We start from the raw sequence: 17,086 nt of genomic DNA on the forward strand, positions 1-17,086 counted from the left end.
GAGTCGGTTTCGAATAAGATCGGGTGTGATTTTGATAACTCTAGTTCCAATGCTACACAATTCTTTGTTATCCCATGTACGGATTAATCTTGGACCATGCACCTCCTATTTAGACTTTTCAAAATATTCTTGTTGGATTGCAGTAACTAGGGAAGTAATCATCCAATTTCCTTATTTCTAACCCCAATCATGCCACTTTTTCTTCTTTTCTAAACTCAACAACCTCGACTCCTCGCCAACTAAGCCTCCACTCACTCTCCGACCAACTCTCCGGCACCGGGAAAAATGCCGGCATTTGATGACTTCAGGCCACTTGACGAGAAATCACTGGTAGAGTACATAAAAGCAACCCCATATCTCCTCTTTGCTCGGTGTCTCCAACAATTATCAGATCAAAGAAGTTGGCGATGGCAACCTTAATTTTGTCTATATTGTTGTCTCCTCTTCCGCTTCTATTGTCATCAAGCAGGTTACCCCTCATCTTCTTCTTGTTTATTGTTGGTGTTAGTGGTTGTTAGGTTTGATTTTAGTTGTAAAAGGGTAACTCTGGGTAAAAAAAGATTAATTATTGTTTTGTACACTTGGGTGTACCATGAACATGATATATCCGGGCCAAAACGACATTAATTGCTTCATAAAACGCAGTCCAAACATACCTCAAAAAGGCGGAATGTACATCAATTTATTATAATGTACATGCGTATTTCAAGGAATAGTAATAAAAAAATAAATCATGCGAGATTTTCGATAAAAAACGTGAAAGTTATTCACGGGATAAAAATTACCATGGCCCACATAGTTGACCATATATTCTGAATATTTATCTTTTACCAAAATCAAACTTTCTCTCTCTAAAATTACTCTCTCTCTCTTCAATTTTATTTTCTCTATTCCTTTAAAAAATAATTTAAGGCCTCAAAAACAGTAAAAGATAAATAAGTAAAATTGACTAACGTTGAATAAGTCCTCCAAACTCCATATTTCTTGAACTAGTTTTGGATATGGATGACAATAGAAAAATGTAAGTTCTTAATTCAAGCATGCAACTTTGTATAAACTATTTAGAGCATCATTATTGCTGAACACAAAAAAATGGTTCATGGGTCACTATCACCATTTCTCTCTCATCCACATCAACCCAACAAACCATTTACAATATTCACTCTTAACAATGAACACTAAACAATGGTTCATCATCAATACTCCCTACCCCACCTTATTTTATTTTTGTAAATATAATCTTTTTTGTTTCATAATTATAATTTATTAACTCGATGTCAATGTAATTAATTGACGTATTTAATATTTTAATCGTGATTACTAATTAAGAAATTATCGCATTTTTTTATCAGCTTTTTAAAAAACTAATTCTTGTGATTAATATTTTTTAAACAACAACGCAGCTAATTTTAATTAACAAAAAAAAAGAGGTACAAATCGTGATTACAGTTCTACAACTATAATCTAGTACATTTTATTTAAAAAAAAAAACTACACATCGTTTTGTAAGATGTCCTTAGGGATAACCATTTGTTGTAAACCTAGTTGACTAAGTTTTCGTTGTTACCAAATTTATTCCATATATGTTCGACCAAGTCGTTTTTTAGCTGCAAATGAGTCTGTTGATCCTCAATCTCTGTTCTACGAGACAAGTATAAGCCGATATCCACAATACGATAAGTACGGTACTCGGTAGTGTCCTCATTAGCGTTGTCTCCAGCATTCATAAACTCATTGGTATTAACGTTATTTTGATACGTCTCTCGTTCATCTTCAACGATCATATTATGTATTATGATGTAGGCGAGCATGATATTGTGGAGTATGTCGGTATCCCACGCCAAAGACGGCTTTTTAATAATGGCAAAACGAGCTTGAAGGACCCCAAATGCGCGTTCAACGTCTTTCCTTGCAGCTTCTTGGTGTTTTGCGAATAAACGATCCTGACGAGTTTGTGGACTCGTAATGGATTTCACAAAAGAAGCCCATCTAGGGTAGATTCCATCAGTAAGATAATACCCATTCGTATAATGATGACCATTGACTACGAAGTTCACAGGAGGTGTTCGACCCTCTAAGATGTCTTCGAACACAGGGGATCGATGAAGCACATTAATATCGTTGCAGCTACCTGGCATCCCAAAGAACGAATGCCATATCCATAGATCTCTGTCCGCAACTGCCTCCAGTACGAGAGTTGCAACTCCTTCTCTTCCTTGATACTGCCCCTTCCATGCGTGTGGACAGTTCTTCCACTCCCAGTGCATACAATCAATGCTGCCTATCATGCCAGGAAATCCACGTTCTTCCCCAATACGTAGCAATCTTTCCATATCTGCGATGTTTTGACGGCGTAGGTACTGATCACCGAACAGGTTGATGACACTTTCTGTAAACTTTTGGAGTGCCAGTCGTGAAGTTGCCTCACTTATACGGACATACTCATCACAAGCGTCTGAAGCACACCCGTAAGCTAGTTGTCTAACGGCCGCAGTGCACTTTTGAAGTGGAGACAAACCAAGACGACCTGCCGCATCTCGCCTTTGTTGAAACCAGGGGTCATGTTGGGTCACTGCGTTGAGAAGACGCTCAAACACATGTTTACGCATTCGAAATCGGCGCCGGAACAAGGAACTTGGATAAACTGGGACTTCCGCGAAATAGTCATTGTATAACCGTGCATGACCTTCTTCGCGTCCCCTATCCTTTCGGGGCTCAGTAGATTTGAGTCGGCGTTGCTGAGTGGCAGCTTGAATAATTGGTGGAATGTACTCATGCATTACGTGTTGTATCATAAGACACACTTCATTACGTTGTTGAACTCTAAGCTCCCTTCCCTCATCATCCGAGTTAGATGAAGATGAAGAGGAATCGGTTGAGCTTTCGTTTAAACTGTTTGAATTCATTTTGTACGTAAGAAATGTAAGATAGAGTGAGGTTTGCTAATAGTAACTGCAAACGATTTATGTGTTTGTGTGTAAAAAAAAATGAAAGAATGGTGTTTATTTATAGTGAACTAATTTGTAATTCTTCTTCAGAAATAACTGAATATAAAGAGACAAAGATCACATGGGCTATGACAAACAATGAATTACAACCACACAGAAATTGAATGGAGAAGAAGGGTTTCACATGGGCTATGACCAACACTGGATTAGAACCACACAGAAATTGAATGGAGAAGAAGGGTTTCACATGGGCTAACAAAGGGGAAATTAAGATACTGACACAATTATATATAAAGAGACAAATTGATATAATTGAATAAACAAAATAAGATCACATGGGCTATGAAAATGGGAAAGTGGAAAAGATCCATTTTACTGATTAATTGATAAAGTACAAACATAAGGAAATGAGTACAAGAGGTTGAACTGGAATTGAAAACTTGTCACTACTGAAAATGAAGAACAACAAAGGAATTGAACACACTTAACTACAATAAAAATAAAGGACACTAAGCATCATTATTGAAACGTTGAATATTGTTCCGAAGTATTACTATCATTTCGTCTTCCCACTGTTCTCGGTTTACTTTCTGTTCTAGACGAGATAGTTGCTCCCAGTTGATCCTATATTGCTCTAGCTCAATTTTCCGTTGTTTCCTTGCCTCCTTGCGCTCCTGTATTTCAAGTCTCTTCATTTCTGCTTCGTTTGACACATTCATCGAATCCCCAAGTAGCTGCAATCGGCTGTTGAATGTTTCTAATTCCTTAAATGCTTGACTTGATGGAGCTTTAGCCTTCAATCTCGACTTAGCCTTTTTAATACCTTCAGCACGAGCTACTCTCTCATCACCGACACCCACGCTGGTTGGTGTGGTAGGTGAGGAATTGTCACCCTCATCCCGTGTCCTCTTCCCACTACTTCCGCTCCCTACAGACTCATCCGTCAGTGGAGTTGAATGTGGACGTCCCACCGAAGGCTTGAATGTTTGTTGGTCCAAGAAAGACCGGAATTTGTCCCACTTCCTTAATTGGATCCATTCCTCGTAGAAGGTGAATCGTCCGAATGAGTTCTCATGGATTTTGTGGGCCTCTTGGATAACATCATCTTCGTTATAGCCACTTCCCTTTCGCTTCCGGGCCTTATCATAGCTTCCGCACCACTTTAACACGGCTTCAGAGATTCGCATCCACCTTCCCTTCAAACTACTAATAGTTCGTAGGGATATTTCATCTGCATTCGATTCCCTGGCAGCATCGTATGCGTCCAAGACTCTCTTCCAAAATACACCCTTATTTTGATTTGTGCCGGTAATTATGTCGGTGCTGGTGTTCATGTAGCCGGATATAAGAGCCGCAGTTTCTGATCGCGACCAACCTCTATTGTTTGAACCACTAACACGAAATTCCGGAGTTGATTGGAGTGGTTGCTGTAACATTTGAGTGAAGTTTTGATGGGGAGAAGGAGTTTCATTTCCCTCACCATCATCCTCGCATTCTTCATTTGCCTCATCTTCTTTCAGATAAGACATTGCTCGATTCCCAAATATTGGGATTCGGTTGTTGTGACGGAAAATAACCAGATGCAGCACCATATTCACCGTAACCCATTGGTATCATGGATGGATGTGGGAAATTTGAACTGCTTTGAGAAAAATTAAAATTTTGAGGGAAATTTGGTGGATTATTTGGGAAACTTGACTGGGGTATTTGAGGATAAACTCCAGAAAAATTATGGGGAATATTTGTGGGTGTTTGTGAAAAATTTGGGTGAATTGGAGGAAAATTGGCTTGATTCGGGATCATATTTTGACCCAAATTTTTTTTCTTCTTTCTATTTGTTTTGGGGTTGGTATTAGCATCCATATTTATAATTTATATTTGAAAAAAATAAAAATTTAATAATAATAATAATAATAATAATAATAATAATAACAATAATAATAAAAATAATAATAACGATAATAATAATAATAATAATAATAATAACGATAATAATAATAATAATAATAATAATAATAATAATAACGATAATAATAAAAATAATAGTAACGATAATAATAATATTAATGATAATAATTAAAAATAATAATAACAATAATAATATTAATATTGGTATAAATAATAATAATATTGGTAATTATAGAGGGGATTTTTGAAGAGAAAAATATAGTAGAAAAAAATGAATTTTCAAAGTTGAAAAAAGTATATCAATATGGGTGTCTATTTATAGAGAGGAAAAAAAATAGAGTCGTTGGTAATTTTTTTTTTTTTTTGATTTGTATTTTGTAAAATATATCCGTTGTAAAATTACAACGGATATATTTAAAACAGTACACACGTGTCAAGCAGCGGCTGGGCCAAGTGGCGCGCTCCCAGCCGCTGTTTTCTATTTTTTTTTTCTGACCTTTAACAGCAAAACGACGTCGTTTTGCAACATGAAACAACAAAACGACGTCGTTTTGCATGAATATCAGTCCAAAATATTGGTGGGGCCCACAGCGAATTAATTCATGCAAGTGCTTGCTCCTGCAATCGAACCCATGACCACTCAACATGAACAATTAAAGAGTTTGCCATTAAGCCACCACCTTATTTGTTCACTCATTGTGAACTATTAAAATGTTCACCCTTAAAGATGCTCTTAAATTCTTTATAGTAGTATTTGTTTTTTTTTTAATTAAATTTTTTTTGTGTACGTTCTTTGTATATTTTTGTAATGTTCTTTACTAGAATACATGATATGCTTTATATTTGTTTGTAATGTACAATAAATTATTAATACTATTTTTATTCTATGTGTCCATCTTTATATCATATAATGATATTTATTAGATCTTTCGATAAAATATTTTAAATGTCCACGTTCTTTGATTGTAATTGTAATGTACTTTCATTGTTATACAATGTTCATTTTTTATAGTGAAAATGTTCTTTAAATTTAGTCTATAGATCATGCGGTTATTTAAACGGGATAATTTAAATATTATTTATTATAATATCATCATGTTCTATATTAATATTATGGAGGTTCTTTGGATCTAAAAATCAATTATCATCACCAATCTTCATGATACTAAATCAAAAAAATACAAATTATTAAATGTTAATTAATATAGAATTAATAAATAATATTCAAGAAGAATATACATAATAATAATTAAAAATGACTTTACAAACTAATTTTAAAATGACATGTGCTATAACAGAAAATGTGCATCACTCAATACCTCAAACATAAGAACCAAAATCAAATAACATTAGGAATACAAAAAAGAACAAAACACCTTAGAAATGAATACCCAAAAGAACATAAAGTTAAAACAAAGAACATAAACATAGAAGAACGTGTTATTGAAATAAATAGAACATATTTCATAGTATTGAAACTCTAAGAATATTATACCTTAAATAACATTTTTGTAATGTAAAGAACATATAATTTAGATTTAAAGAACAAATTAATTAGACTTAAAAGCATATTTCATTACAATTAACAAAATAAATATAGATTGTAAAAGTGATAAAAGAACATTCATCATAATTAGAAGACATTCATCATAATTAGAAGAACATCATCTTCAACCTCATAGAATAATACAAAAACAATAATAAAAAAAAATTCTTTGATTACAAAATCTATAAATTATGAAATTTAATATAAAAAATTTATGTCATTTGATAACGAAACCCACAATTTATGAAATTTAATAATTTAAAGAGCATTATCATTATCATCAACATCATAACTATAATTATGAAATTTAAATACAAAAAAAAAACTAAAAAGTACCTTCTCAATTGATTATGAAATCCTCAAATTCACCATCATTATTATCAAATCGTCATTCTCATATGTATTATCAACAGATCTACAATTTTGGAATCATGTTGAAATTTAAAATACACTACCATTAATTCTCTCTGCTGAAAAATTTCTCTCTCTGTATTTCGAAATTGTGATTATATCTCTCCAAAAATATCAAATATAATTTTGAAAACTTTTAATATGGAAAATAACTAACAAATCCCTTAAATTAAGGAGAGAATTATTTTGATAATTTTTTTTATTAAAAGTAAAAAAATACTGTTATTTTCAGCAAAGTGTACCATGAGCATGGTACACCCTAGTGTACTATGTAAATTTCAAAAAAATATGGGTATTTTTGAATTATTTGAGTTAAATTGTTCGAATGATCTTTATGAAATGTTACTTAGGTAATTATGTAGGCATTGTGAAGTGAATTGTTAGTGTTTTCAATGATTTCAGGGTTTGAGCCACTAGTACAATGTTTAATGTATCTGATCATGCCTATCATTGTTTAATTTGCGTGCATACGAACCATTTAAGAATTATGTCAAAATCACGCATTAGTTAGTGTTACTAATGTTAAGCTTATGTTTGCTTATACGGATATACTAACCTGGTATAAGAAATTATGACAAAATCACAGGTTAATTAGTGTTATTAATGTTAAGTTAATGCTTATTTATACTTGTATACCATAGGTTTTATTGATAATTTAGAGTGTCGGAGTGGAGCGCTCGCTCTACGGAATCGCGCTCGCGCCAGCTAGGCGCGACTCGCGATAAAACTGCGCATAAACCGCGATGAGTTTCTGGAAAATCTGAAAAGTAAGGAGGCGCGCCCGCGCCATGGTATGACGCGACCCGCGCCTAAACCGCGTCAAAATCGCATCAACTCTCTGGAAAATTGAAATTTTTAGGCAAAGAAGGAGGCGCGCCCCACGGGCAGGTGGCGCGCCTGTGCTGCTGTGGTGGCGCGCCCGTGCTTCTTGCCGTTTTGCGGTATTATGCGACGGTTGGATTCTATTTTAAATAGAATGTTGTTTTCGAAAGAAAATAGACAGAACTTTATTCTCTTATTTTCTCCCCAAGAATTCTCTAAATTTCTCTTAACTTTCTTGCAAACTATTTTGAGAAAATCTCTTGACTTTAGCCTTCTTTGTGATTCATCCATCGGTGTTTCGATTCTTTGTGCTAAGAACGGAATTTCTGTCAATTGCATCTCAAAGGGAATTTCCGGAATAACCCTAGCACCGTGTGGGGGAAATTAATCCCTTTAGGAAAGTATTCACACGCTTTTGACAGTGTATCAAGATTATAGTCTCAAGGGACGTTGCAATTCTCATGTTCATGTTCGGTTGATCGGCTTGGAATTAAGGCAAGTGTAATTAAACTTCACATTAGTGTCGTCATTAGAAATTTCTGTAATTTCTTAGTGATATTAATACTTGATTGTAACACCTTGGTTGTGTTTGATTGTATTACTTTACTTTGTTATAGTAATCACATAATTTAGGTTTTGTTCCCACACACTTTATTAAGTGTTTTCTTGATTGAATACGCTGTAAAACCTAACAGGTTTTTATGGTTAAGCACTTAAGCCTTACGGCTGTGAATATCAGTATGTTGTAAGTTATACTCTGTACTTGACAGAAGCATGAATGGTTGGGAACTAGAAATTATGAAGTACGGAGTATAAATTTATTTTTAAGATATGCCAAAGGGTATATAAATAGAGTAGGATTGTGAGTACACTTTTTCTACAAATTGATTTTGTAAATTACTAAATCATTTGCCTAATTGGAATGTGGTTATTGTAATTGACAATGTGGTTTAAGTTACAATTTCACTTTTTTTTTTTTTTTTTGAAGAATTAAAATTTCAAATATCAATTCTCTTGATTAGTTATAAAAATATGGTTATGAATTTGTGGGACTGTAGGCTCTTCCATACATACGTTGCATAGGGGAATCATGGCCCATGACTAAAGACCGAGCATATTATGAGGCTAAGGCGTTAAAGGAACATGGTCGATTGTGCCCTGCTCATGTCCCGGAGGTTTATCATTTTGATCGTAACATGGCTTTGATTGGCATGCGCTATTTGGAACCTCCACACATCATTCAAAGGAAGGGTTTGATTGCTGGAGTTGAATATCCGTTGCTTGCAGAACACATGGCGGAATACATGTCAAAGACATTGTTTTATACCTCTCTTCTTTATACTACCACAATGGAGCATAAACGTGAAGGTAGCATATTCATGTAATTACTGTTCAACAATATGAAGTTGCAAGTCCAACTCTAGTGTAAAGGGTCATTTTCTAAATGAAAGAAATGGTTTATAAATACTTAAACCACAACTGTTATGTATCAATCTAATGTTATAAGTCGATTCCTTGTTGCTATTACTCCGTATTTCAACATCTTACTATATACTGTATTTAATTAAAATTGAAGATTTCTTTTGTTGTGGTCTTAAGTTTATGAGTTGCTTACTATTACATGTCATTGTGTTGGTTGAATATTGCCTACCTCACCCACCATTGTGTATTAATTTGGTGATTTTATTCTATCGATTGGCTTATGGATCAGTTGCTGAATTCTGTGGAAATGTGGAAATGTGCCGGCATACTGAGCAGGTTGTATTCTCTGATCCCTATAAAGTATCAGAGTATAACCATTGGACATCTCCTCACCTTGATCATGATGCTGAGGCAGTCCGTGAAGACAACGTTCTGAAGCTTGAAGTAGCTCAGTTGAAATCCATGTACTCATGCAGTCTAAATTGACAACTCTGTATTTCGTTACAAAAGAAAGTTCTTTATTGGTAAAATTACTTTTAGAAGTGTGAGTTGATAAAGTTTCCTTGTGTCATGTTACAGGTTCTGTGAAAGGGCACAAGCCCTTATTCATGGAGATTTACACACTGGTTCTGTCATGGTTACACAGGATTCGACACAGGTGATTGATCCGGAATTTTCCTTCTATGAGCCAATGGGATTTGAGTATTTGACATAGGAGCCTTTCTGGGAAATCTTATTTTGGCCTTCTTTGCTCAAGATGGACATTCAAATCAAGAAAATGACCGAAAGGTTAGCTCAATTATGTAGGAATAATACTACTACTATTGTGTGCAGCATGTTTCTTTTGCAGATTTTTTTTCCCTCAAAGTTATCTTCATTGCTTTACCTAGCTTGCTGTCTTCTTTTTGTACATTACATTGTGAATCTCCAATCTTTATTGTTGATTTACTCAAGAGGGAAGAAAAGTTTATCGTATCTTTTGGTTAACGAGTCATAAGTTTGCAATGTTTAGATCCTGATCCTCCTCTCTCATGTGCTTCAGTCTTACAAGAAATGGATCCTCAAAACTCTCGGGGAGACTTGGAATCTATTCCACAATAAATTTATCGCATTATGGGATGAAAATAAGGATGGTCCAGGTGAGGCATATCTTCCACTTATTTATAATAATCCTGATGTTTGGAGACTCATACAGGCAAACTTTATGCAAGAGCTGTTCCATGATTCTCTTGGATTCGGATCTGCCAAGATGATTAGGTGAGTTCAACTTATCGGTATCTTTTGTACCATCTTGCTAGTTGCTACGTGTATATAAGTCTTTGATTCTGCTTTCCCATAGTCTGGTTGTGCTCCTATATAACAAAACCTTAATAACAGAGCTTACCTTTATATTGATCTCTTCTAAGATCTACAACATCAGATGTGTAATTTTGAGATGAACATGAAATGATCATTTTTTATTTTGTCATTTAACAGGAGAATTGTTGGGGTGGCTCATGTGGAGGACTTCGAGTCGATAACTGACATTGCCAAACGAGCTGATTGTGAGAGGAAGGCACTCAACTTTGCTAAAATGCTCCTGAAAGAAAGGAGAAATTTTGTGTCCATAGATGAAGTGATCTCTACCATTAAACATGTTGCTTCATAAGGTTTACTGATGCAGATGTTGCACAATTCAGCTAGTTGGGATAATGATATGTATAAGTGTACCTAGTAGAGGAAATAACATTTATGAATTGAATAATGCTCTTATCAGTGCAAACCTTATCAATACAATAATTATTGAGATTTTGGAGTACAAGCCTGTTTTTATTGTGATATCTGTACGTAGTCGTAGTATATTTTTATGCGTTGTGTAAATTGTTTTGGAAAGTGAGATAGATTGTAGTTCCATATTTGTAGAAAGGACTACTCAATCCAACAGACCAAAATTAGTGAAGTACTTAATGCTAAATTAGGCAACTCATGCATTCACTATTAATTGCAGGAACTCATTCGATTTTGCTGAAGTATTTGAGATGAAGTACCTAGTAACTTTTTAGGTATATATACGAATATGATCAATAGCTTGATAATTTCGAATAATGGTGTCTACAATAGCAGAAAATAAACTATATACTGGCATACTGCTATCAAAATTTTGGGTAAATATATACGTTTATTTAATTATGATTAATTAATCTGGCAGATATTAAACAACAAAGTGGCTGTAGTTTAGTGGTAAGAATTCTACGTTGTGGCCGTGGATACCTGGGCTCGAATCTCAGCAGCCACATATCCGACCTTAGCTCAGTTGGTAGAGCGGAGGACTGTAGTGGGTTATCCTCAGCGCCATCCTTAGGTCGCTGGTTCGATTCCGGCAGGTCGGATTTTTTATTGTTTTTAATGGATGGAAGTATTATTTGATAACGACACTTTATTACGGGGTACAATTTTTGCTTAATATTATGCTTTTTCCATACATACATACATAGATAGCTTATATATGTAATGTTTCACATCATAACTTAGTTGTTGAACCTGGCCTTGTAATCATTCCACAATTGATTAACAGATTTGCCCAACAAATCAGTGAAATAAGCATCACTATATCCACCCCTCATTTTCTTATTAAGCTCAGCTACAAACCCATTTCTTAAACTGTTACAATAGTCTAAGAACCTGGCTGTAACATCATAACCCTGATCCCATCTATCACCTTGACCGGGTTTAACCCAATGAGACGGTGCATAACCGGCCTTAAGCCTAACATAATCCGCGACCCCCTCAATTAACCCTCCCGGTGCCTGCCCATTGCCGGTCCATTGCCACACATGGGTCACTTCGTGGTACAAAACACCTGTTACTTCGGTTTTGACGTTGCCTGAGTAACTTTGCACGTAGTTTGCACTCAGGTGGATTTGGTCGTTGATTGTGTAAGCTACTCCTTGCATACTTTCCACTATAAGACTCACCTGTGACGTATTATAATTTATAATTTTGATAAATAATTTCGTGAAGCAATGAACAAGATATATAATTAATAGAGTACAATAATTGCTTAGTTTGTTGTTATCTTTGACAAGTTTCCTTATTACGTTTTAGACCTATTGAATCTGTCACACTATAAGTTTTAGAAGATACTTATATATTTATGCATGATTATTGATTAGTCAAAAAATATACTTCGTATATACTTTTTAATCGAGAAGTTTTCTTTGCATACCTATCTTAATTAGCTTACTATGACACTCCATGTTGTGATTATATTGATGCAAAATGATTAATGAATAATTATAAAAAAAAACATACAGATTTAAGCGGTTCACTAATAATATATATGTTAGTTAACTACGTCGTCCGTTCATGGAAATTAAATGTTACAGGATTTTTTCAGATATTGAAAAAGATAAAAGTTTATTTATAATTTACAAAGCAGATTAGGTTAATTTAAAATTTAGGAGTTTCTATAGTACTCTAATGGCCTAAAGAGTGAGACTCCTGTGTTGAATCGTTTGTACGAAGATAACATATTCAAAGCGAATTCTAACACTTCAATCACTAAGTACAAACTTGATCTTTCACTTGCTTTTTCATGGCCTGGATGAATTTACAGCTAGTATGTTTACTTTTAAACAAATTTAACCACTAACTTTTCTTTTTTGGAAAAAAATGCCTTAAATGTGATAAATGCTGTTAAAAAAATAACCTGTTGGACGTTACTCTTACGGTCAGCCGGGTTGGTTTGCTGGAAGGTTCTCCAAATGAAGTCCGTGGCAGACGAGAGCGTTTGGCGGGCGTAGGCAGTCCCGACTTCATTGTTAAATCGGGTACCGCCTGGAGTGTTGGCGGCGGAGTTGGTGACTGAGTAAGTCACCGCGGCGACTTGGGTGGTGAGAAGAAGGAAGGAACATAAGATAATAACCAAGGAAGACATATTTTGTGACTTTATGAGTAGGGTTGTTATGTAACTTGTATGTTTCGTTGGATATGAAAACATTTATATATAGACAATATATAGTACTCTTAGAATAGTAATACCACAAGTTGAGGGTGTTATAATGAGCACTCTTAACAAGTTGGCAAGTTGAGACGGAAGTAAATGTATGTTGTTACCTAAAGTAGTTGAAGCTGATGAATGCAATGCAATAAGCGCTAACAATCAATTAATATTAAACAATATGGAGTAATATATATTTTTTTATATGTGAAGTGGTCATACCATGTGACTAGCAGACTAGCCACATATAAAATTTATGTTATGTAAAAATATAATCGTTTTTTTTTAGAAAATTAAATCTCGGTGCAACATTTTTACAAAATTATATTGACAAGAATATATAAATTTATAAATTTCTGATTTATATTTTAATTTCTTCTAGAAATCACTATACTACAAAAATTGAATAGCTAATAAAATAGACAAGGTAATTCAATTACATAGTTTACCTAAAAAAAAACGGAGAAGGACTACTCTTCTTATTCAAATTTAAAAAGAATTTATTTAAAAGAATTTAATGTCTAACATGATTCGGGTAAAAATACCCTTTGACACGTGGGCAAATCAGCCTGTGACACATGTCACCCCATGGGTGGCCCACAAGGGCCACTCCCTATTGGACACGTGGCAAATACTTCAAAGACCCTATAAATAGGGAGATATCCACATTTATTACATTCATTCACAAACATATACAAAAACACACATCTTGAGCAATATTAATTTCAGATATTTACTCCTGATCTTAAAAATCGAGAGGATCATTTACGTTCCGCATTTATTACAGACTCCATACCCGTTCTAACTTGGCCGTTGGAGGTGGAACTCCACCCAACCGTAGTTTCCGTGGTTTTGCAGGTATAGACGCCGGAATTAATCCAGTCTTGGTGTTGTAACTCTAGCTCCTAAGGGACACAAAACCCCCAAAACATTTGGCGCCGTCTGTGGGGATGCAAGGTCTCCATCCCGGCTGGGAGGCCTTTGCCCATATGCACTATTTGAGCCGAAGTCTAGGCGGGTGGAGGGCATGGTATACGCTGACCACCTATCCCAAGTACCTGATGACCCTAGACAAGCCGTCTAAGTGGTCAGATTGGAAGAACCGAATCTACCTGGTTTCTGCTCCCTCCAAGCGTGAGAACTTCGAACTTCGCACATACAACCGGAAGCCGGATCTGTCACTACTAGAAAACAGTCAATCAACGACGGAAAAAATCCGTTGGAAAACCCTGAAATTCCGTCGGAATGCCCATTTACGACGGAATTTCCGACGGATTATGTTCTGTCGGCGCTTTTGTTGACTTGAAGTGAAAATCCGTCGCAAGGTTCCGACGGAAATTTCCGTCGGAGTAGGATATGTTCCGAGGAAATTTCCGTCGGTGGGGGAGATGTTCCGACGGAAATTTCCGTCGGTGAGGGAGATGTTCCGACGGAAAATTCCGTCGGAGGAGGTACATTCCGACGGAAAATTCCGTCGGAAAAGTAAATAAAAAAATATAAAAAAAAGCACCACTTTCCCCACCCAGATCCATCCCCGCCACCAGCCCACCCCCTGCCCCCCTACCCACCCATACCCCCTGCCCCCATAATAACCCATGACTGCCCACCCACACCACCAGTCCCCCTAACCCCGTACCACCAGCCCACACCACAAGCACCAGCCCACACCAGCCCAGATTCACCTCGCCACCCACTCCACCTCGCCACCCCCACAACACAGATCTACCAAGCCCTTCCCACCACCACCACAACAAACCAAATCGAAAAAAAACGAAAAAAAATCCAAAAAAAACCGGAAAAAATCCGAAACAATAACCAAAAATTCGAAATAAACAATTTATAAACTTACATTACAATTTCATTACAAAATTACCAAAAAATCAAAAATAATAATTATAAACTTACATTACCAAAAAATCGAAAAACCAGATCTAAAAACGTACATTACAAAATTTATAAACTTATATTACAATTTCATCAAAAATATAATTATAATCATAAATTTTGTGAAAAATAAACCTAGATCTACAAACTAACCAATATTATATTTTCGACCTTCTATGGTGCTTGACGGTGGACGACGGTGAACGGTGCTCCCACGATGCTGACGATGCTTGACAGTGCTCGATCTACCCGTTGCGGTTGTGTTTGTAGATGTTAAAGGAAAAGAGGAGATGAGAGAGAAAGAGACACTACTAGAAAACAGGTCATTTCCGACGGAAAAATTCTGTCGAAAACACCCTGAATTTCGTCGGAACGTGTTGTCGGAAGACCCTTTGTAGGAAAAACGGCCTTATCCGTCAAAAATTCCGTCGGAACAGTGTTTTCCGACGGAATTTTTTCGTCGGAAGAGGTTTTTCCGGTACCGGAAAGTCGATCGGAAATTTCCTACGGGATTCAAATCCGCCGGAAAATTCCCACGGAAATTCCGTCGGAAACTCCTGCAAAAAAAAAAATAAAAAAAAAAAAAAACCAGGCACCACCCCTTCCAGCACCAACCACCATCATCCACCCACCGCCATACCTACCCCTTACCCTTACCCATCCACCACTACCCTTTGCCACCACCACCAAACCCTTACCCATATTCACCAACCACCACCACCGAAACCACCGGCATCAGCCCCTAACCTTGATTCACCAACAACCACCATCGAAACCACCCACAGCAGCCCCTATCCCACCTTCACACACCACCATCGACACCACCTCACCAAAATTTAACCAAAAAAAAATAAAAAATTAACCCCAAAAAAACATAAATGAGCCCAAAAATACGAAAATTAGCACAATAAAATCGAAAAATACCACACAAAAATATCAAAACCAGTAGATCTACAAATTTTAACCGAATTTCATAAAAAAATTAAAAAAAAACGATAATTAAACAACAAAATTTAAAGGAAATATATAAATATACAATTATCTAATCAAATTTATAATTAACATTACAATACCATAAAAATTTAATTAGATCTACAATGTAACCTAAATTAAAACTAGATCTACTTTACAAAAACCTTGAGGGTGGGTGGTGTCGTTGTTATTGGTGTTGATGTTGGTCAACGGTGGTTGTGGTTGTTGACGGTGGTTGTTGTTGTTGACGGTGGTTGTTGCACCGTAGTTGTAATTGGTGGGTGGCGTCGGAAATGACGAGAGAACAAAAGGGGGAAAGGACGAAGATGAACAGAAAAAGAGGGAAAAGAAGTGGAGCAGAGAAAGGGGGAAAGCAAGAAGACGAACAGAGATGAGGAAAGAAGAGTAAAGAGAAAGAAAATAAAGAGAAGATGAAAGAGAAAGAGAAAAAGAAGAAAGAGAAAAAGAGAGGAGGAAAGAGAAAAAGAAATCCGGGAAAAGAGAGGAGGATAGAGAAAAAGAAGAAAGAGAAAAAGAAAAAGAAAAAGAAGAGAGAGAGAAAATCTGACTTTTCCGGTTTTTTTTTTATATTCAGTTTCTTTTTTTTCTTTTTTTTTATAATAGTCATAATTCCGTCGGAAATGCATAAAATCCGTCGGAAAGGTAAATTTCAGAAGGAATATTCCGTCGAAAATTTCCGACGGATTTTATTTCCGCCGGAAATTTAATGTTCCGACGGATATATTTTCCGTCGGAAATTGAATGTTCCGACGGATTTCCTATGGAATAAAATTTCGTAGGAATTTCTGACTTTTCCGACAGAAATTCTTGTCCGTCGGAAATTTTGTTCCGTCGAAAATCGGCCTATTTCTAGTAGTGAGAAAGGGGAAAGAGAAATGAAGAAGAGGCGGTGAGGGAAAGATGCGAGGAGAGAGAAAGGGGGAAAAGAAGTGGAGCAGAGAAAGGAGGAAAGGAAGAAGACGAACAGAGATGAGGAAAGAGAAAGAAAAGAGAAAGAGAAGAGGAAAGAGAAAGAAAAGGCTCCGGGAAAAGAGAGGAGGAAAGAGAAAAAGAAGAAAGAGAAAAAGAAAAAGAAGAGATTGAGAATAGAGAAAAAGATCCGGGTTTTTTTTCATATTCAGTTTTTTTCTTTTTTTTTTTAAGTCAAAATTCCGTCAGAAATGCATACAATCA

The 17,086-nt window shown here is 35.8% G+C and overlaps 1 protein-coding gene, 1 non-coding gene and 1 pseudogene across 2 annotated transcripts; 2 read left to right on the plus strand and 1 right to left on the minus strand.

Annotated features, from left to right (window-relative positions):
• Positions 1-39: 39 nt before the first annotated feature.
• Positions 40-10,875, plus strand: LOC110718814 (annotated as a pseudogene).
• Positions 10,876-11,335: 460 nt separating this feature from the next.
• TRNAY-GUA lies at positions 11,336-11,426 on the plus strand. Its single transcript is given in 2 exon segments — positions 11,336-11,372; positions 11,391-11,426. It is a non-coding gene; the product is annotated as a tRNA-Tyr (tRNA).
• Positions 11,427-11,455: 29 nt separating this feature from the next.
• Positions 11,456-13,031, minus strand: LOC110718815. Its single transcript, XM_021897726.1, has 2 exons — positions 12,746-13,031; positions 11,456-12,011 (listed from the first exon to the last, which is right to left on the minus strand). Exons 1-2 carry the CDS (start codon positions 12,971-12,973, stop codon positions 11,565-11,567), a joined length of 675 nt encoding a protein of 224 aa, XP_021753418.1. The 5' UTR covers positions 12,974-13,031; the 3' UTR covers positions 11,456-11,564.
• Between the last annotated feature and the right edge of the window lie 4,055 nt (positions 13,032-17,086).

Source organism: Chenopodium quinoa, unplaced genomic scaffold (assembly GCF_001683475.1).
Source record: "Chenopodium quinoa cultivar QQ74 unplaced genomic scaffold, ASM168347v1, whole genome shotgun sequence".
Taxonomy (NCBI): Eukaryota; Viridiplantae; Streptophyta; class Magnoliopsida; order Caryophyllales; family Amaranthaceae; genus Chenopodium; species Chenopodium quinoa.

Excerpts from the sequence above, each read along its gene's own strand:
- LOC110718815 (XM_021897726.1), bottom strand. The coding sequence starts at position 12,973 with ATGTCTTCCTTGGTTATTATCTTATGTTCCTTCCTTCTTCTCACCACC. Across the intron at positions 12,012-12,745 it reads GTAAGAGTAACGTCCAACAG|GTGAGTCTTATAGTGGAAAG; the intron begins GTTATTTTTTTA and ends AATACGTCACAG.